At 34.9% G+C, this 22,178-nt stretch overlaps 1 protein-coding gene across 3 annotated transcripts in view; it reads right to left on the bottom strand.

The window, feature by feature from the left end:
* The window catches only part of LOC135138886 (ubiquitin carboxyl-terminal hydrolase 32), a 42,838-nt gene that overhangs the window by 13,737 nt on the left and 6,923 nt on the right, over positions 1–22,178 (bottom strand). For 2 of the 3 annotated variants that reach the window (XM_064068911.1, XM_064068913.1), the window contains 12 exons: positions 21,793–22,115; positions 21,421–21,741; positions 15,350–15,688; positions 14,717–14,991; positions 9,437–9,791; positions 8,615–8,949; positions 8,270–8,561; positions 7,864–8,133; positions 7,517–7,611; positions 1,499–1,818; positions 1,178–1,403; positions 942–1,127 (listed from right to left, as the gene is read on the bottom strand). In XM_064068911.1, the coding sequence (XP_063924981.1) occupies positions 942–1,127; positions 1,178–1,403; positions 1,499–1,818; positions 7,517–7,611; positions 7,864–8,133; positions 8,270–8,561; positions 8,615–8,949; positions 9,437–9,791; positions 14,717–14,991; positions 15,350–15,688; positions 21,421–21,741; positions 21,793–22,115 (3,337 nt within the window). The remainder of the gene's footprint in view (positions 1–941; positions 1,128–1,177; positions 1,404–1,498; positions 1,819–7,516; positions 7,612–7,863; positions 8,134–8,269; positions 8,562–8,614; positions 8,950–9,436; positions 9,792–14,716; positions 14,992–15,349; positions 15,689–21,420; positions 21,742–21,792; positions 22,116–22,178) is intronic. The other variant, XM_064068912.1, reaches the window with a different exon arrangement.

The following is a 22,178-nucleotide window of genomic DNA, read 5'->3' as shown; positions in this document are numbered from 1 at the left end:
AATGGAAATGCTACCAACATTACATACATAAATGAAAACGTAGATTGTTCAATATTTAATTTTGCACCCATGACTTCTTGTGATGTGGAACGCACGTTTTCAAAACTTAAGTGTTTTAAACGATCAAAGGTGTAAATTTACAATCGAAAATTTAGAGAAATATATAGTTTGCTTTTGTAACTCATTTTAAATACCTGAATTAATATTTTATTTTATGTTAAATGCGACTTGCTTTAATTTGATCGCCATTTTTTTGCGATAACTTAGAATTAGTGGACGTAACTATAGATGGTTTGTTTATTTTATCATTTTTTTGTTTGTTACACAAAATATTTGTTTCTAGAATGTTTTGTTTAATGTTTTTTTTTAAATATATATTTTTTTGATGTATGCTTTTTCGTTGAGCAAATATTTTTTCCTACAGGTTTTTAACCTAAACTAAGATTTTTATAACCTAATTTGTCAATTTTGGTACCTAAAAATGTCTCCTTTTATTCATTTTTTAACGACTTAAAATCTGAAGCCTAGTAATAAGAGTGTGTATTTATATTAAATATTATATATTTATTTATATTTTTATTTTATTAATTTTTTCAATTTTGTCATTATTTGGCATTGACATCTTTGGCATTTTTTTTCTGTGATTGCGACGACTGCTTATAAAAAAACTAAATTGGACGAAGTCGTCTATGGGGTGTATAACATGTTGCCTATGCAAAAATTGTCAGGCGTGAACAGATAAAATGAACATCCTGGATATGCGCATATTGACATGTTTTGTTTTCTGCATATAATTCCGACCTAATAAAAAAAAAACACTGACTAGGAAAAAATATTTCCAACAAAATTTTTTAAAATGTCGTGTTCGAACAACATAGTTACTGTTAAGACGGTTCAGGCGCTTAAATAAACTAAATACATCACATCTATTTAGTGCTCACCAAAATAGGCGGCAGCCGCCAGATTTGCAACTTCTTCGTCGCCGGCTGCTTATCTTGACAATTTGAACAATGATACTTCGTTTCCAACCTTTCCTCCGACGTAAACGCCTTCAGACAGTAATCCAAATCAATCGGCTCCGTATGCAATTTCCTACATTTTCCAACAGTCTCGTCCTCGATCCACAACTATAAACATGTCATCTAAAAACCTCAACAACGCTCGTCTTCATTTTTACCTTCTCCCTGCCACTCTGATACCTCAGATGCAACGCCGTCGGATCCCAATCTATCGCTATACACATCCCGGTTAGATTATTCTTACACCGCTCCACTAACAACTCGTCGCTACAAGGAAGCGTGCAACCCCTACAAAACTGCGTCCAGTGACATATCGCACAGATCTGCCCTCCTTGCAGTACAGCTTTCAGCGTGAACGGAAACTCGTAACCCAGGGAATCATCACTGGTGGACAATAAACAAGATTACTGTTACGTGATTTCATTAGCAGCAATCAGAAATCTTTGTCTACTCCGTAGCTTTAGAACCCAACTACTTACCAATCCATTGCGTGATTGGTCTGATCGCTTTGCGGCAGAGGACTGAGCAATCTAGTGACTTGACTCCACACAGCTTCGTATAAACCCTGGCAGGTGCTAGATGGGTGACAGCCTAGCAGTAACGGTGAACCGAACAGACTCGGTTTACTTTTCTGTTGCGAGAGGAAGTAGGTTTCTTGTCGAACGGATTTTCGGTGTACGGCTACTAAATAGGTAGGGAATTTGTTAGAAGAGGAGCTGTCAGTCGAGGAATGCGTAGAGATGGACGCCTTTTTTAGTATCACTCCGTTTATAAGTTGTCTGTCTGGCTTTTGTTTGTTCTGAAAACGGAAGTATGAAAGCTGTTCGTGCCAGATTTTTCCGATATCGATGGATATTGGAAAAACGTAGATTACTGATAGTCGACACGGCGTCTATTGAACCAATTATGTCTTTAACGAGTTGTAATTGTTTAAACAAACATAAAGGATAAAGACCTCGTTAAATGATCGAGTGTGTATTTAGAACTAAGATTTTGGAATTTGTAAAAAGTGAATGAAAATTGTGAATGTTGATAGGCCAGAAATCGGAATTACAAATTTTCAGGAATGGTACATTGTAAACAACAAAGACTCTAACTTTTCAAAATCTTAGAACAAAGTTCAAGATAGCTACCATTTAACGAGGGACTTATCAAAAACAACACACACAACAAAAAAACACTAAATTAGTGTATGTTAGTTGCAAAATCAAAAATTTTAAAACAAAACTTAGCTTCAGCACACGTTTGTTAACACTTGGTCGTTTTTGGCTAATTTATATACAAATCGTCAAAAAGCAATGACGGCTTTCTTGTGTCGGGAGGAAATGAAAACAATATTTACAATTTATTTTGACTTTTTTTCTTAATATACATAGCCATCTTTTCACAACAAGAAACTTAAAAAATGCTTAAAATGGTACATTTTTGCAAGGAAATATGGATTTTGCAATTATGGGACGAAGCCTAATTGTAAAATCGATATTTCCTTATACAAATTTTCCATTTTAAACATATTTTTAGTTTCATGTTGTGAAAAGAAGTTTATATACATATTAAAACCAAAAAGGCAAAGTGTAAGCCCGCCCATCCGCCCTACTTCAACTGTGATGATTTTTTTTATTCACCGCGAACCAAGAGCGACGAGCTTAACTGCAAAATATTTATTTACAAGAAATTAAAAACATGTTTTTGAATATCGTATTATTCAAAAAATACTATGTATATTAAGAAAAATAGGCTAAATATAAACCCCACCCATCTACCCCATCTTAGAGCAGCTTTCAAGACGAAAGGGTACAGGTGGTGGGAGTGCGCAGAACATTGTTTTGGTTTGGCCTTACAAATATCGTGCAAGCAGTGGCAGCGGCGATGAATATTTCGATTTTAAATATTAAAATATTATTGCGGTTAATAAAAATATCACTTTTCTATTTTATTAGCGTTGACATTATAGAAAAAGAATTTAAACAATTATTAGTGCTGTATTTGATGTATGAGTTGAATAAAAAAGTAAGTAAAAGAAGTAAAAAGGTCATTTTTAGTGAGCAATAATAACTGTTAAATTAGGGTACAGTCGAAGCTCTAGTTATAAACGACAATTATGCTAGAATATGAACTGTGATTATTACTTCGATGTTAAAGACAGAAAACGTTAAGCCTTATTATAATCCGACTTTACGGTATCGATAAATTGTGCCAAAAAATAAAAAAACATATAATTATTTCTATCTGGATGCATAGGTTTTACCTCCATCCTTATTTTTGTACTAATAATAATAATAATAATTATAGTCATAGGTTGCTTATTCTCAGAGTTTTAAGCCCGCTTTTATCTAAAGATTTAACTGTTGATTTAAGACTAGTCGACTATAAAATAGTATATGATACTGGTTTATAATAAGGGGTTCGTGAAATTTTTTACTCATGCTATAATCCCTCACATTATAAACTCGTTTAATAATTAAAAATACCAAATTTTGTCTGATAGATTATCATAATTTATTGTTACGTAAGCCTATTTTTTTAACAAACAAATTAATTTATTTTTATTAAATGGTTGCCTGTATTCTTTTGTAGAAATTGCTCTTTTTTTAATTGTTTTTGAAAGAAGTACAACTCAGCCGAGCCTCCCTTCTCAATGCATCGATGTTACGCCACTGATGGCCCGGCTACAAGTCGCGCAACTTAAGCCCCGCCCCTGTACCCTTTCGTTACTTCTAATTGTGATGTTTTTTTTTTCTTAGAAACTTAAAACACGTCTAAAATGGTAAATTTTTGTAAGGAAATATGCATTTTGATATTAGGCTCCGTCCCTAAGTCTGCTAACGAATGAAAACTTCATTACTATTTAGATCAGGGCAGGTATGGGCGGGGCTTAATTTTTGGCTTTAATTTTTTCTTAATATAAATAGTATTCTTTGAATAATAGTTATTTATGTATTAAGGGCATAATCAGGGAGATTGTGGCACGAGGGAATGTTTAAAGCCCGACGAAGGAGGGCTTTTAATTTCCCGAGTGCCACAATCGACAATTATGCACGTGGTACATACAACGTTTTATTCTATTTTAGTTTCTAAACTATTTTTAACGAAATATTGAGTATTTTCGGCAAGACTGTGTGAATTGTGCCGATGCGAATTTTAATACATAGCTGGCTATTATTTTGATGTTGTTATGGATACCACGTTGATTATTTGATAATTTGTTTTTCAAAATGTAAATTAAAGAAGCGAAAAACGTTTATTCAAACGAAAGTTTAGTCGGTCAGGTAATGATTTGATAAAATATTATTTTTCCAACTTAAGAAAAATGTTGAATATCGAAGCGTGTTTGAATAATTAATTGATTAGTGTAAATGAACAATCAATTGTTGCTTAGCAATTTTTGACAGATTTGTGCTAAAAAGGCCAATTTAAGCCCGCATTTGGGTGCTTATAAATAAGATTATGGTTCTAAAATAGAATAAAAGTTATTTATTATAACACGATACTCAAAAACATGTCTTACATGGTAATTTCTTGAAGAGAAATAATAACGATTTTGCAATTCAATTCCGTTCCTTTGACTCTCGACGATTAAAAAAAAAATCACCACAATTGAGATAGGGCGGGTGGGCGGGGCTTATATTTTGCCATTTTTCTTAATATACGTAGTCGTCTTTTCAGAACAAGAAACTTGAAACATGTTTAAAATGGTAAATTAAAATATGGATCTTGCAACAAGCCCCGCCCCTCGATCTGACAACGAATGAAAAATTCATCACAATTGGAAATTGAGATCAAGGCGGGTATGGGTGCGGCCTAATCTTTGGCTTTATTTTTTTCTTAATATTCACAGTATTCTTTGAACAACACGATACTCAAAAACGTGTTTTTAATTTCTCGTAGAGAAATAAGGATTTTGCAGTTAAGTTCCGCCTTCTTGGTTCACGACAAATAAAAAAAAATCGTCATAATTGAGATAGGGCGGGTGGGCGGGGCTACATTTTGTCTTTTTTCTTAAAATGTGTAGACTTATTTCCACCACAAGAAACTTAAAGATGTCTAAAATAGCAAATTTTTGTAAGGACATATGGATTTTGCAAATTAGGTTCCGCCCCTGGGTCTGTCAACGAATAAAAACTTCATTACTATTTAGATCAGAGCAGGTATGGGTGGAGCTTAATATTTGGCTTTATTTTTATTAATATACATAGTATTCTTTGAATAGCACGATACTCAAAAACATGCCTTACATGGTAATTTCTTGTAGAGAAATAATAACGATTTTGCAATTAAATTCCTTATGGCTCTCGACGATTAAAAAAAAATCATCACAATTGAGACAAGGTGACTGGGCGGGGCTTATATTTTGCCTTTTTTTTCTTAATATACACAGTCATCTTTTCATAACAAAAAACTTAAAGCATGATTAAAATGATACATTTTTGCAAGGAAATATGGATTTTGCAACTATGGGGCGGAGCCTAATTGGAAAATCGATATTTTCTAATACAAATTTTCCATTTGAAACATGTTTTAAGTTTCATGTTGTGAACAAAGGTCTACACATATTAAAACAAAAAGCCAAAATGTAAGCCCGCCCACCCGCCCTGTCTCAATTGTGATGAATTTTTTATTCGCTGTGAACCAAACGCTGTGAGCTTAACTGCAAAATACTTACTTCTTTACAAGAAATTACAAACATGTTTTTGAGTATCGTGTTGTTTAAAGAATACTAGGTATATTAAGAAGAAAAGGCAAAATATTAAACCCGGCCACCCACCCCATCTCAATTGTGATGATTTTTTTTATTCTTAGAGACTTAAAACACATTTCAAATGGTCAATTTTTGTAAGGAAATATCGATTTTGCAATTAAGCTCCGCCTCTAGGTCTGCCCATGAATGAAAGCTTCATTACTATTTCGATCAGGGCAGGTGTGGGTGGGACTCAGTCTTTGGCTCTAATTTTTTGTTAATATACACAGCATTCTTTGAATAACACGATACTCAAAAACATGTCTTACATGGTCATTTCTTGTCGAGAAATAATAAGGATTTTGCAATTAAAATCCGCCCCTTTTGCTCTCGACTATTAAAAAAATCACAATTGAGATAGGGTGGGTGGGCGGTGCGACATTTTGCCTTTTTTGTCTTAGAATGTGTAGTTATTTTGACAACAGAAACTTAAAACATGTTTAAAATGGTAAATTCTTGTAAACAAATATGGATCTTGCAATTAAGCCCCACCCCTCGATCTGATAACGAATGAAAAATTCATCCCAATTGAGAATTGAGGTCGGGGCGGGTATGGGTGGGACCTAATCTTTGGCTTTATTTTGTCCTTAATATACATAGTATTCTTTGAACGACGCAATACTCAAAAACATGGAGAACGAAGGATTTTGCAATTAAGCTTCGCCCTCTTGGCGCACGACAAATAAAAAAAATCATCAGAATTGAGATGGGGTGGGTGGGCGGGCCTTATATTTTGCCTGTTTTTTTCTTAATGTACATCTTTTCACAACAGGAAACTTAGAACATGGTTAAAATGATAAATTTTTGCAAGGTGGATTTTGAAATTATGGGGTGGAGCCTAATTGCAAAATCGATGTTTCCTTATACAAATTTTCCATCTTAAACATGTTTTAAGTTTCATGTTGTAAAGAGAAGTCTACACATTAATGTGTGTAGACTTCTTTTATTTCTTTTAATATAATAAACAAAAAGGCAAAATGTAAGCCCGCCCACCCGCCCTATCTCAATTGTGATGATTTTTTTTTATTCGCCGTGAACCACGGGAGCGGAGCTTAACTGCAGAAGTACTTATTTCTTTACAATTATGGGCGGAACCTAATTGCAAAGTCGATATTTCCTTATACAAATTTTCCATTTTAAACAAAAAAACATGTTTTTTAGTATCGGGTTGTTCAAAGTAGTGGTGGAAATACCCCAGGTAAAACTTTTTCTCTTTCCATCTTATGCACTTTGTGACAAAAAATTACCAAATTTTGAGTACATATGTCGTAGAAATTTTATCTCAAATTTTGAAATTTGTCATCAGAATTATTTGTTAAAGAGAATCTTTGGTTTATTTAACATTTTACTACTTTACTTAATTCTGAACAATGAAACGATTTGGTGATCAAACAAAACAAGTTATATTAAATGTGTTGGATTATTTAGAAAGAAACCATGGTGTTGTGGAATTTAAGAAAAAAAGAAAAATAGAACTGGTAGCCGAGTTGTTACAAATTTCTGAAACTTTTTTATATAATTTACAAAAGAATATAGGTTCAAGTGATAATACGTAACGATTAAGTCGCTTCACGCTAGAATGCTAGAGCTATCTTGGCGTTTTTTTTCTTATCTTTTTTTTGCAATATCAATACAAGCCATCTGAATTTCCTCCTCTCCACGCCGTCATCGAGCACAAAAACCCAAAGTGACAAAACACGTCGTACACAAAATCATAATAAAAAAATAGCAATAAAAGGCGTTCTGGGCGCGTGCATACCTTAAAGCATAGAATGTTGGGCATGCAAAGGGCCGAACCACCTCTTACCTCAGGACTGCGGGCCAAGGGACTATCGGAAACGGCGATCTCCACATCTGAATGAGACCACAAAACATGAAAAACTCATCTAAGAAGTAAACGTCGGCGATATATCGATGTATCAATGGATGGCGGTCCGCTAAAATCTTTAAAATCGATCGTCTACTAAAAAAACATCTTTTCCAGCTAAGCAGTTCGACCAGAACTAATACAGCCTTTGAAATCATGAATAAGCGATTTTATGTTAAAGGTCGATATATCGTCTTCTACTCCTACCAACAATAAGGACACAACACCACCATACTCACCCATATCGTTACTAAAATCCTCACTTTCTGCCCCTTTCGGACTGTTATCTGGCAATTCGTACGCGTGGAGTTCAGTCGCCGTACCCGGGTTAACCCGGGCCTCGTCTGAGAGGATTTGCCTCATCTGGGAATAGGCGAGTTCAGCTAGCAGCAATCGGTCGGTCTTTATATTGCACAAACGACTCAGTTGTTCCTTCAGCTCGATATATTTTGCCTCTGAGTTCAAACGAAGGCCGTATTTTATTGGAGTTTCGCCGTTCAACCTAACAACTACGAAAAAAAAATCATTGACAGAATTTTCACAGATTCCGTCAATTTGATGCCATTTTTGAAACTTTACGAGACTGCCGAAAAAAACAGTAACCAGTCCGCAAAAATGGCACCAAACCACTCCACCTACACTTACCCAAAACCTCACACAACGTATAGCTCTCCATCGGCAGCGGCAAACTCAGCAAGTTGAACGGATCAAACCTAACGGACTCGTGCCCACACGTCTGACACGTAACTTTGCTCTTCAGTTGACCATAAAACAGATCCGTAATGATCGAATGATCGCGGGCCAAATGCTGCAGCCACGCTTCGTCCGCGACCACCTCGTCCGGCCGTCCTCCCGAGTCTTTCAGTTCGGTGTATTGCTTTCGAGCGACTCGGTTCAAGTCCTCGTGCAGGGCGTCCAACAGCCAAGCCAGAAGCTCCTGGTAAACGCATCGATGGGTTACAGGGCGGGGTGTTTTTCTACCCTGCTTACCTGTGAGTCGTGTTGCCCCCCTCCCCCCAGATGGGGTGCGTGTTTCGTCACGCAGTACCTTAGTTTGAGGGGCGCCACGCTCCTGGTCGACCCTGCCCACAACTCCCTGCACAGTTCGGCGTATCGCCTCGCCACCATGCCTTTTGTGCCCAGGGGGTTGATGCTGTTCAGTTCGCAGAGTTGACCGTCTCGCTGGAAGTAGAGGGTGAGGGGTCGCGTATTGCTTACGGCTTGCAGGGCCGCGTTCATGAAGCAGGTGTTTCCTAGGTTGTGGAGACCGGTGGCGCCGGGTGGGAGGCTTATCGTGGGCCGACGTTCCGCACTGAGTACTTGTCCTTGGGGAAAAAAGTAGACATTGTATTCTTATGATTTTTTAATATCTTCTAATTTAATTTTCTAGATGCAATTTTTTTCATTTACACTGTAGGTCCAAATGTGGTCATTCTATATACGGATACACCGAGAACTGAGTTTAAAAGTAAAAATACCTTATCAGAACACTGTCTTTACGTCAAATCAAAGACTTGAAGCACAAATACAACTAGCATGGCCAACAGGTACCTACATTATTTTGAGTGATGGTAACCGCAACGTAAGTTGACACTAATGACAATTACGCCACAAATATTATTAAAAACTAGGTTACGTAGTTAACAATGATAGATAGTCCACAGTCATTGATTTATTGCAACAATTATAGCTATATTTGGAAAAATTTTCAAACCCTCTTACAAGGTGATACTAAAACAAAACTTAATTTCCAGCAAGTGTCTTTCCAAAAAATCACGTTATTCAAGTTTATGAGTAAAAAAAAACACTCACCTCCTGCTACCAACGCCCCCAACTCCTCCGGCCACGTCAGGTCCTTATTTCGCACCTCGAGCAGAATCTTATCCCCATCCACCACTCCCAGATCTTGCAGTGTCGCATTCTCGTCCTCCAACAGACTCGTCGCGTCCTTAATATGCCACAATCGCACATCCTCTATTCTCAGCGAAAGCCTCGAACACAGGAATTCTATCACTTGTCGTATGTTCGCCAGTCTGCTGAAGGCGGCGGTATGGGCCAAATATCTCCTCGGCGATGTTATCGGTGCCGTTGTTATACCTGCTGTGTTCAAAGCAGCAGCGCCGTAGCCTCCTACCACGCTGCTCCATGTCGCCGCCGTTCCCACAGCCTGAGATCACATCATATACTATTTATAAAACTGTAATTTTGTTTATAATCAATTTTTTGTTTTTTTTGTTCCAATGTTACATATAGTACGCGGAATTAAATCTCAGTACTGCAATCCCACACTTCAAGTAAGGTGTGTTTTATGGCGAGTAGCGCAGACGCTTTGATCTGGCCTACGAGTACAAGGACATCCCCAGTGCGTCGCGCTAGGAGTGTTTACAGCTGCTAAAAACCTGCTTTTACATTACTATATCACTTCAAACAATAATACTCGGTGCCCTTTTTAATTTTTCAACTACAGAAGCACAGATTATGATCTTGAAATGTTATATTATCTTGATATAGTCCAAAAGGAAAATATATTTATAATCAAAGTATCGACGCGCCAGCACTGGATCGAGCGTGTGAGATTTTATTCTGCGCCTTGGTTATATATAATTCAAGTAACAATAAATTCGATAATTTAAAACTACATCATATAAATTCGTTTTGATACCCTATAATTTTGTTTTGTTTCTATACCACATATCACTTATTTTTTAATGACACGCTATATATTTTTTAGAGATCTTGTAGAGCTTGTTTTTTTATTTCATTAATATATCATACTTTAATCACCCATACCCGCTACTGCCCACTGTCTAACATTCCAACACATTATGTAACGAAAACACACTTGTTTATATTTGTTCGGCAACTCTGGAGTGACTTGGTCGTCAAACCATAATAGGAACCGGATTAACAATTGCTCCAAAAATATGAATGCGTTGATAACGGGCAATACTTGTATGTAATAGTGAGTTTCCCATTTAAAAATGTTTCGGTCAACATTATTTCAGCAAGGACACGTACATCCGACACATGCAGTGCAATACTAAAAATAACACTGAGGTGTACCGTTTCAGAGATTTGAACAATAAAACAAATACAATTCTATGCTTTTTTATAAAATTTATTATAAAAATTTTTGAGATGTCATGACATTGTTAGGGAGATTGCGCAAATTTTGCTTAGCGTTTTACCACCTACAGGATATTCCTAACATACATATAAAATACAATCGGTCCGGTACAAGTAACCTTAGATCACATTTTTGTTCAACATTCAGTGATGTAACACACTTTACGTCGCGACAATATCCACATTCATCACATTGATTTATACTTGGATGAAATGTTTATATCTGGGCGCAACTACGACGGTCACTCCGCTGATAAGCAACTACGTAATGCAGAACACGTTATTTTTTTTTTATTACATCCAGTTTACGGAAAAATATGAATGCGTTGTAAAGCACATGCATAAACAACAGTGTAATAATAACAGTTATCTATTCTATTATTGTATTCTCACACTATGAAAAGGGGATCTGATGTTTCTGATTTGAAGGGAAAAAATTGGAAACCAGGTTCACATATAGCTGAGCCATTTTCTGCTATTACTAGGCGACGTATTATGTGGTAAAAAAAACAGTGATTAAACAAAAGCAGGGTGGATTCACAAAACACACGTGTGGGAGTATAATATTTTATAAAATTTAAGATATATTAATTATACCAAACTTTGCCGGGATGTCATCACGTTGTGGGTGAGGATGATTAGATAAATTTTGGTTAGATATTCCTAATATCAATACAAAATTTGACAACAATCGGTCTAATAAAAATTCGTGACGGCAGACAGACAGACAGACGAACAGATAGACGGACAGACAGACAGACGGAAAAGGGGGACCTATTTATTCAAATTCTAGCTGCTAATGAAAAAAGATAGTCCTCAACTCTAGAGTGAAGAGTTAATGATGAGAATAGTAAACATATTTTCTGTGGCTTTTAAAATTTTAAAATATTTGTTAATTAAAAAATTTTTGTAGGTCAGTCGAGCAACTGCAGAGAAAATTGTCGTCACCAAAAACGGAATTTGAAAACTTCATCTTCTGGCAAGCGAAAAAGCATTGACACTTTTTCAAATTGTACATTTAGAAAAGATCTGCAACGACTAATTTGCCAATACAACGAAAAAATCAGATATTTTCGAAGGATTCGCGAAAATATTTGGAATTTAAGGATAAGGATCATTTTTGTTCATGTTGTTGCAGCAAAAATTACTTTTTTGAGAAAATTCCTCCAGTTTCAAAATTCTTGTGAGCATTTAACATTCGCGTACCTCAAAAAGTTCCCTGACTTTTCCAGGTTTTCCAGTAATTTTTCCAGAAATTTCCAGGTTGCACATTTTATTTGTCAGAAAATTACGCACCATTATCTGCTTTTTATACAGCGACCCCCTAGAAGGCTTTGCATTTCTGAAATATGGTATTTTGATTGATGGTAATTTTAAAACAACCAAATAGAATATAAGAGTGATAAATAGTCTTTCAGGCTCTACAAGGTACATTAGAAATGAGACTAAGATAATAAGTAACAATCAGCCTAAGATAAGTGATATTTTTTAAAAAACTAATGACGCTAAATAAAAAATGCTTGAAATTTGGCTTTTTGATTTTTTTCCTGAACACAAATTAGCCTTCAACACTATAGATCACCCAGTTAATGGCTTGAAAAATATGTTGAAGCAATCACAAAATATATTGTTGGACAAACGCAGGAAGTTAATAGTAGATATTTTAGAAAAAGTTAAATTCAGCAAATTGATAGATAAATCAACAGATCGAGGATTCGCAAAAACCATGTGTGTTTGTGTTTGGTATATTCCATGAAGTTTCTTGGGATTGTTAGAGGTTTGTTTTTAAGAAGAAAGATTTTGAGACTGCCAATCAGGAGGCTCGCCTGTTAGCTATTTTTTTCTAAAAGAAATTTGATGAAGGCTGATCTAAGACACAACAGACTTAATACAGAAACTATATCAAAAACAATTCTTGCCTCAGAATATGTAAAGAATCTAGGCGGTTGTGTTATTCCTACAGATACGATCGTGAAAATGATGACAGAAAAAATATACATCTAGGAATAAAAAAACAAGGTGAAGAATCAAGTGGACCCGGGGATAATTCGGCACGGCCGTTCGGTACTCGTTCGGTTTCCGACGATTTTTCTCGCTAAGAAAAAAAAATACAAATATCAAATTTATGTACTTCCGAAAATTCTCCAGGACTTTTTCGGATTTTCCCCGACTTTTCCTGGTTTTTCCTGACTATTTTATTTTTCACATTTCCAGGTTTTCCAGTTCTCCTTTCATTATTTCACTAGGTGAACTAATTACGAGTTAGAATCAAAGGACAATGACTGAAATACTGAAGCGTAACTTCCCAGAGGATGATTTTTTTTAATTTCAGAAATTGTTTTACTGAAAAGAACAGGTACAACAATTCTTTATATTTTATATTCATTATTCCATAGTTCTGCGGCTCACTGCAAAAATACTTCACACATTTTTTAGAAAAGCATTCCATATTTTATTTAGAAAAAAAATCCAAAATCATGTACGTGTATAGAATTCGTCATTTAGTCTTTAATTAGGTACACTTTTTACAGTTTATTTTTGACCTGAGGACGGTTACCTTTTGGATATTATTCAATCGGCTGTAAAAACATACCAGCTTGCCTTTTGTTTCTTGATCCATGTATACATTATTCAGATATTTACTCCTTTTTATTATTTTATGTTAACTGCTAAGAATAATTATATAATATAATCAAAAATATTGATAGGGATTAATAAAGTTAACACTTAATTATTACTTGTTCAAATGTGAATTTTAAATTAAATTATATTGACTACACTTATTAAAAAGTACTGAAATAATAATTGTTTACTTTAATGCTTTGAATAAATTGTACTTACTGAAATGGAAACAGTGTTACAGTTTTTGACAGATTTTCTTAACAACTTATATGTTAAATTTCATTTTTCACTAGAGATTTTTGCATATATTGAAATTTACATGGACTACTTTTGTCTAAAAACATCCGGAATGGTATATACTGATAACTATTGAATGAACATGACAAATTTGTAAAAATTGATCCCAAAATTATAGAAAAGTATACAGTTGCATTTTTTTAAAGTTACATACAATCTGTTTTTATGTTCGACGCCGTACAAAGATATACATATCTCATGCAAAATATTTTGTATTGTGAGTGTGGAGATACCGCATGATTCATGTTGGTATTTGCAGCAACTTAATCTTTGGAACTATCAACACAACAAATGTCACAAGTTTTTCGAGAAGTAACTATTAAGTTCTTTTAATGGAGTGGTATACAAATATATATTTTAGGTCTATTTTATAGAGTTATTTTCGTTTGTACCGACCAAGAATCGTTGAAGTACACAAATTTCCAACAGATTAATGCAGTTTAGTTATTATCTGTTCTTTCCTTTAGTAAAAGACTAAAATGCTTTCGGTTCAGCACTAATTTTCGATTCGGCTTCTATTTTTTTGAGATTCATGGAGAGATTTTTTTAATTCTTCATTATTTTCAAACATTAATTAAGTTTTTTTTATTTATTTTCGGGTAGAATAAATTTAATTTTTTTGCTAACAAAGATTTTAGTATGCAGTATACTTTTGGCAAAAACTTGGTTTAAAGTAATTGTGAAGTGACTGAATTTCTCAAAAAAGTAATTCGTTACAATTACTCATTATATTTATGAAAAGTAATGCATTACAATTACTCACTACTTGAAAATGAATTGAATTACAGTAATGAATTACTTGTAATTGAATTACTTCCAACCAGATATTAAAATTTGCGTTTTAATTTACTGACCCATGTATAGAACTTATTAGTGTAACATAAAAATGCAACTGTACGTTAAAATTCGTAGAAAATTGCTTTCAAAATTGTAGGATACGTTACTTTCCAGTAATTTATAAAAATTTACCAACTACGAAATCACTTAATGCGTAAATTAAATAGAAACAAAAAATACAAAACCCATTTTTACAATTTTGAACACTACCTGAGATGCGTGCATCCAGATGCTCAAATTCAAAGGGTACAACTCAAGTTCCACCTCGCCACTGCCAGGCGGTAGGATGACCTGTCTGGGTAAAGGCAGCGGGCCTCCGTACCAGTGTGCAAGGGCCTTCCACAGAGAATCCGGGACTAATTCGAAGTCTCTGTGTTGTACTAATGGTGTATCTCTCTTCAATCTGCCGCCTTCACCAGTCAGAGTTCGGACTTTGTGCAGAGGTTCGGCTACCAGATTCGTGTTGTCGATGGGTCCGGGCATGCCTTTAGACAGACGTATAAGTCAGAAATGTCTCCATCGAAACAATTTTCGAAAAAAAAAAAAAATTTTTCATAATTTAGGAAAAAATTCGTTGACTTAATTAATTTAAGGGAAGAAGTAATTCTTTTCGAGCAGCTTTTGTTAGTTTTTTCGTAGCAACACCCGCTCGTTTACCAATTAGGCCATTTCTTGCAACACGCGATTGAAAATGATCTTAATTTAAACCGCCCCTGGAATCACTATATCATGTCGTACATTTCCTTATTAAAAATGTACTCTTAATCATCGCGACCTTCGCAAGACAACATAACCTACAGTTCAACGCATCAAACATTGAACAGCTTATATTTTTGTCGTTACCTTGAGACCTCTTCGAGCCGGTGGTTCCCGAGCTGCTCGAGACTCCGGAACTCGAGGCTATGCTGCAGTTGTCTCCTTTGCTCAGGAGGTCTCCCATGGATTCCATGCTGTTGGAGTTGAAGTCGTTCGAGTCCGTACCGGTGCTGATAAGACTTTCGTCGCATACTATGCCTTCTTCGACCAGACGGGGGTCGTTGGTACGGCACTGGCAGTGGTCGAGGTTGTTTCGGGGGGCCGTTGCGTAGTTTAGCCAGTTTTGCCACCAATCTGAAGAGATTAAGTACCAGAATTGGCCAATGTGGTAGCCGCGACGTTCTTCGCGTTGGAGCCATCCGGTTACTGGAAGAAAAAAGGGAATTTGATTTTATTTTATTTTTAGTGGTTGTTTATGTGGCGAAAGAACAACGTCATATTACAATATGTTCTTCCTGTGGCTCTCATGCAAGAAATATAAATAATAAATATATTTTTTACAATTCACAAACATTTTCGTAAGGTAATTAAAATCGAACTTAATATGACAAAACTGTAGTGAGCTATTACTAAGGGGCCAATGTTCGATTACTTAAATACATAGCGTGAACGTACATTCAATTTTGCTAATTTACCTGTACAACTGAAAATTATAAGTTAATACTTAATACTGGAATTAGAGACAGTTTGCATTACTGATATATCGATTTCGCATTAAGTCTACTGAACTATTTAGCAGACAGAACAATAAAATAAAACAAAGCCAAGGTTTAGACTGTAGCAAATGCATCATCAATTATTAATAAAAAATGCCAATAAATATATTTTTTCGAATATGATTATATCCTCTGTAATCCGCTATAAAAAATAATAATAGACTTTTACGAAATGTAATAGATTTCATAGCTGTGATTGTGATAAATGTATTAATGCCTACAGTAAAACTCCATTGGGATTAGATTCCCAAATTTTTGAGAAAATCTTGTGAATCTAATCTTTTTAATTTGATAAAAATATTGTGACTCATTCATTAACTATTCCAGCCACCTTCGAGTTAGTAATTCATCATTTGACGACACGGCCACGGAATTCACCAAACGTTAGGGCTGTTATACTGATATAAAATATGATGATTCAATGTGGCTTTATTTTGCGAAAATCCGGATGCCTACAGTAAAAAATCAAGGCGAGATAATAAACCACAAGTATAGGAACATGTTATTTTATAATATTTAAATGGCGTTTGCTGAAAAAAATTGAGGGAACGTCATCAAATTATTGGTGGGGATGATTTCAGTCAAATTTTGGTTAGAGTTTCATCATCTACACGATATTCCTAACATACATAAACTTTTACAATAACGTAGGCTAATATTTAAAAAATTCCACCACGTAGGGTTTTTTCAGAATTTGTATTTTTTTGTTCTATCTACAGGTTAGCCAATGATCCTTTTTCAATTGTTGTTTAAATCAACAATCATAATGTTTTTTTTACGTATGATGATACAAACTATTCTAGCCAAACCATTTAGTTCAGTATATTTTCTTTACAACTGACTTCATTCATTGAATTTAAACTTTTTTAACTTTTTTGCTATATTTATGGTATTTTACTGTGCGTTGTCATTAGATTTAAGCATATTTTAAAGTATTTTTATTTTTTTTGATCACCTGTTAATAATGTATTAATTAAAGAACATTTTTTTGAAGCCTTTTTGTGAAAAACCCTTACGTAAAGGAAAAAAATGGAGTTCACATTTGGATTCAACGCTGAAAAAGACATAAGAATCAGCTATTAAATTGGAGACAATTTTTCAAAAGTTAAAAAATGAGGGCCTGTGTAATCAGTTCGAAGAATATCTCTCTAATAAAAATAAAAAAGAAGACAAACGGACACAGGTATATTTTTCGTATTCTAGGGTTCATGAAATGTCAAGAAAACATAAAAGTAGCCAGTCGCCCGTTGGAACCTTTTACAATACTTCTTTAGCTTACGTCTCGCTATCGTTAATTTGCCCTGAATTTTTAGCTGTCTTTCTCATTTCCCCTTTATTGTTTTGTTTGATAGATAAATAAAAAAGGTGGTCGAAATTTAATTCGTTATTTTATTCGCCCTTAAAGCATTATAGTCCGATACAGTAGTCTTAAAAAAATTATAAAATCTGATTTTGCGATTTTCGTTTTGTTGGTAACCTCTATAAAGTAAATTGGAAAAATGTAGACATTCTCAATTTGTCATTATATGCTTAACTTCGACTGTTTATATTCACACTTCGAAAGAATTCGGCTATTAGCACGTTCAGACTACAAGCATCAGAGGTTAAAAGAAAATGAAATTTGACTGATTTTGTCTCCTCAAAGCTGAGGGGAAAGTAATTAATTAATTAGCCACAGTTAAATTTTTTCCCAAAACACTCATAAAATTGAAGGACATTCATTTGATAAAATTGTAAGATAATACAATACAATAACCTTAAAATATTTGCAAGATTTCACAGCATTCGGTTTTTTATTTCAAAGTTAAATTGTAAAATATTGATACACAATTTTGATTTTTTTTTTCAAAAATCTAGATGTCAAGGGTGAAAACTCAACATGGAATCATAAATCACACATACAACAGCATGTTATTTTAACATTTATTCGGCTGAATTGTAAGATGATCATCAACACGTTTGCAAGATTTCAATTGTAACATAAAATTCTAATTTTTTTTCCCAAAAATCTAGAGTTCTAAGAATTTAAGAGACATTTAATAAGAAAAATTATAAAATAACGTCATCATTTTTTAGGGGGGCACAAACGAAAATGTTTTGAATAACGATTTACCATGCTTACGAGAACCTTAAAACGTTGACAAGATTTCACAGCATTCGGTTTTCAAAGTTAAAATGCAAAATACTGTTATACAATGTGGTGACCAGATTTGAATTAAAATTTCGCGTTGAAAAAAAAACAGCGGCGCGAAATCGCATTTGAATAATTTGAATTTGAAAAAAATTGTCAAGAAAATCGTGAAATATAGGCAACCATTTTAACAAGTTTAGTTCTTTTCTGATAGTTGGTAGCTCTCCTAGGGAAAAATGGAGAAGCCTTTGTTTAAAGACAATTAATCGTAACGACGACGAGGCCCCAGTTTCCCCCAACATGCGCAGCTAATTCTTGCGATTTTTCCAAGCGAAAATATGCGAATTTTCGACCGACGGCAACACGTAGTGTAAATTGATTTATTATTTGTAAATTCACAGTTCATGTTAGGATTTTAATCGTTACTGGTTCTAACACAAGTTTAACCGTGAAAGATTGTTCAAATCAAGCACTTGCTAGGAGATTTCATGAGATTAGATTGGTCAGGACTCGTCCTTTGTTTATCAAATTATGAATAAGGTTTCTGGATGCTTATACTTAAGTGTTACGTTATAACACTTCTTAATTCCTCACACAAGATTGCTAATAGTTTATTTACGGCAGTTAAATTAACCTAACGTTGTCCCACTCTAGGAAAAGGATCGTGAAAGTACGGAAGAATTCATAATATCGTGAACTGAGGTACGAGGGATTAACATTTTTACCCTTTGGCAGTTATTATCATCGTATCATCATCACATCACCGAGACATTCTTCTCGCAACATTGAAAATTACACCACCGAGACGCATATTCCTCGCAACGCTGGATGCACCAGTCACTTGGATTATGGCACAATTCAACATCTTGTAAACTCTTTGTTTAAATCGTTGATAAAGTGTGGCATAATTTAACATCATGTAAATTTTTTGTTTGAATCGTTGATAAAGTGTGGCATAATTTAACATCTGGTAAACTCATTGTTTGAATCGTTGATCAAGTGTGACAAATATTAAACTCATGTAATTTTGTTAGCTTTGTAATTTTTCTCTATCCCGCAATTTTAACTTCGGTAATTTTCCTTGTTGTATAATTTAAACCGAACATACATTTTCATGCTCTTCAGTTCCTCACCTCATGATTTTTTTTTATCTGCACAAGTTTTACTTCACATCAGATCTTTTTCTGTTTTTATAAATCTTTGCTAGTTTTTTTCACGAGAGTGTATGGCGAATTCAAATGTTGTTTACTGGTCTTTTTGAAACTTTCAACACTTGTTCGATTGTAGTTGATATCATCAGAGTTATAGAAATTGAACATTTAAATGGAATTGAGGTAAATAACACAAGAACACGTGGCGGAAGCGGAGTGCACGGTTCCTTGTCGAGCTGGCGGTGGCGCCATCTGCACAAAAGACGCAGATTTAGAATAGAAGTCAGTGGAGCGGTCGGGATGACGTGACGCTCGCGGTTTGGGCTAATAGCCGGGATTTCCAACTACGAGTTTGCAGTGCTTGCCGATAGAATAGTCACCGTCGTGGTGGGAGAACAGCCACAACCAGGAGCCCCAAACTCTGGGTAATTTTGCTGTGCTCGAAAATGAAATTGATATAGTTCGATCGCTACACTCTTATAGAGCTCTAGTGCCGCTGTCGCTGTGCTGCATATAGTTTTTAATAAAATGTTGTTCTCTTGTTGACTGCCATAATTTAAATTTGTGTCACATGTCCGCAGTAACTGTATTTGCATCCAGTTACTTTAATTCAGATTTGTCTTTGTTTTTAAGTTTTTTTTTGTAGCTGAGAAATAAGAGGTGCCGTCAACCGGCACAACTTAGTCGCAGTTTCATATTTTCTCGACGTTTCATGACCCCTAGAGTACGAATAAAATGGTCTCCCGTTTCCGTCTGTTCGTCCGTCTGTCTGGCTGTTTGTCAGTCTGTCGTCTGTCTGTTATTTGTGTCGACTTTTTGATGATGGTATTTAACATCTAAGCTCTACATTATCAGAGCAAACAATTTGAACAATCTCAAGAACCGAATTCGGATAGAAATGGCCAATATGAGCCCAAATACCAGCTCGTTTATCTCAAATGATTGATGGACGGCAATTTGAATTAAGTTAGTTTGTTGTTATTTTACTACACTGTTTAGTAATATTTACTTTATATTATTATAGTTATGAAACTCTCGGAACACTAACTAAATGAAGTATTGTAATGAATCATCATTGCTGAAACGAATGAATATTTGAATTGGATATTTTAGGCATACTTTGAACCTAGGATTATAGCAATGTTGACCAAAAAATTTATTAGTCAAATATTACATAAGAAAAAGTGCAGCACGGCATATTCCTGTATTCGTGCTTAATCCAGTATATAAAAATAAGTACACATCATCAAATTTTACACCTCATTACATAAGATCAACTAACTGTTTACACAAGATGTCTGGAACTAGATTACCTAATTTCAGTAGCGCCATTTTTATTGTTATATATTTTTACATTGTACATGCAAAAAATTAATCCAGATATTCTTAACTGAAACTTTACCTATTTTCGTCATTGTACAATATTTCTCCAGATATAATAAAATTCGTGAAAATACATTCACCCCTTAATTAAACGTACTGATGACGCAATTCTATTAAAAACACACGAAAACAACATAATTTGTGATTTAATGTGCTCGCCAGCAAACAAACAGTGTTTTGTTTGAGTGTAAACCAATTAGCACGACAAAAAACAGCGATGAAATAATCTTTCTCATACTAAAAGAATTCAATTGTCTGCATTAATTTGATAACGCCTACTTGAAAGCCACTGATCAGTATTTATCACGTCAGTAAATAAATGCTTTTTAAGTACATAATACTCGCATCTTAATAAATCGTTTCCTAACAAACGAGTTTGTTTTATCTCAATTTAGAAGTGACAAAGCAATTCCACATTATTACCTATTGTTGATATTTTTAGAGTTATTTGCTACCGTCAAAATCAACAAGGTGGGACAACCGCAAAAGTGTTCTGACGCAAAATATCTTCATTTTACATTAAAAAAAAAAAATCATCTAAATAATCACATTTACATAAATTACACAGATCGTCCGACGAGTTTATTATTTTCGTTCTTATCAAAAAATGTAGCGGCATTTTTTGATAAACAGATAAACTTATTTGAACAAACACAGCAATTGTTTCGGCGATTTCTCCGAATATACAATAAAATTTTATCAGCTGCATAAGCTTACCTATATCGTGTTCATGGTGTCTACAATGAGGCCTCAGGACAAACGAAACATGACAAACTTGAAACAACAACTCCAACATCGGCTCGACCAAACCATTCTCTTCGACTCCCCACACCAGAAACTCCTCCTGACTTAATCCGCCTCTGTCGTCTAACCTATTCGTCAAAGAGTCTAAAATTTTTGAGTGATCGTCGCCATCACTTCTATCACTAAATCTTCGGTTATTTTCGTTGGCTATAAGTAATAACGTTTGAATCATATGTCTTAGTTCGTCGGGGTTTAAATAGCAGTCCCTGTCCATATCGAAGATTTTGAAACAAACTAAAAGCAACAACGGTCAAATGGGAGAAGCTACTTTTTGGAAAAACAAACATTTCATTCTTTCGGCCGTTGGTCCCCTGCAAGCCGCCGAAATCCCGCAACACAACTCCTTGAAGTCCACATGTCCGTCTCGGTTCACATCTAACGCTAGAAATAAGCCCTCGCATGCTGTCAATGGTATGGGAGGACAAACCATTGACCGGACACAGTTTAAATCAAGATGGCACGAAGGTGATGAGCTTTGAAGGGTCCAAAAACATTTCTCTAATTCGCAAATGTCTTGCTCTTCAAGGTGGGTCACGCCGGCTAAAGTCTGATAGAAAGTTGGGGCTTCGACTTCGGAGCTCAAGGAGACGCAGGGATTCGATAAGAGCCTGCAAATCAATAAAAATTATAAGCCGGTGACCTTAGTTACTCAAGGCTTTCATTTACGTCCG

The sequence above is a fragment of the Zophobas morio genome, unplaced genomic scaffold, assembly GCF_036711695.1.
Source record: "Zophobas morio isolate AGI-343-1 ecotype UQ-CSIRO unplaced genomic scaffold, CSIRO_AGI_Zmor_V1 ptg000030l, whole genome shotgun sequence".
In the NCBI taxonomy this organism is placed as follows: domain Eukaryota; kingdom Metazoa; phylum Arthropoda; class Insecta; order Coleoptera; family Tenebrionidae; genus Zophobas; species Zophobas morio.
This window is presented reverse-complemented; position numbering and strand designations above follow the sequence as displayed.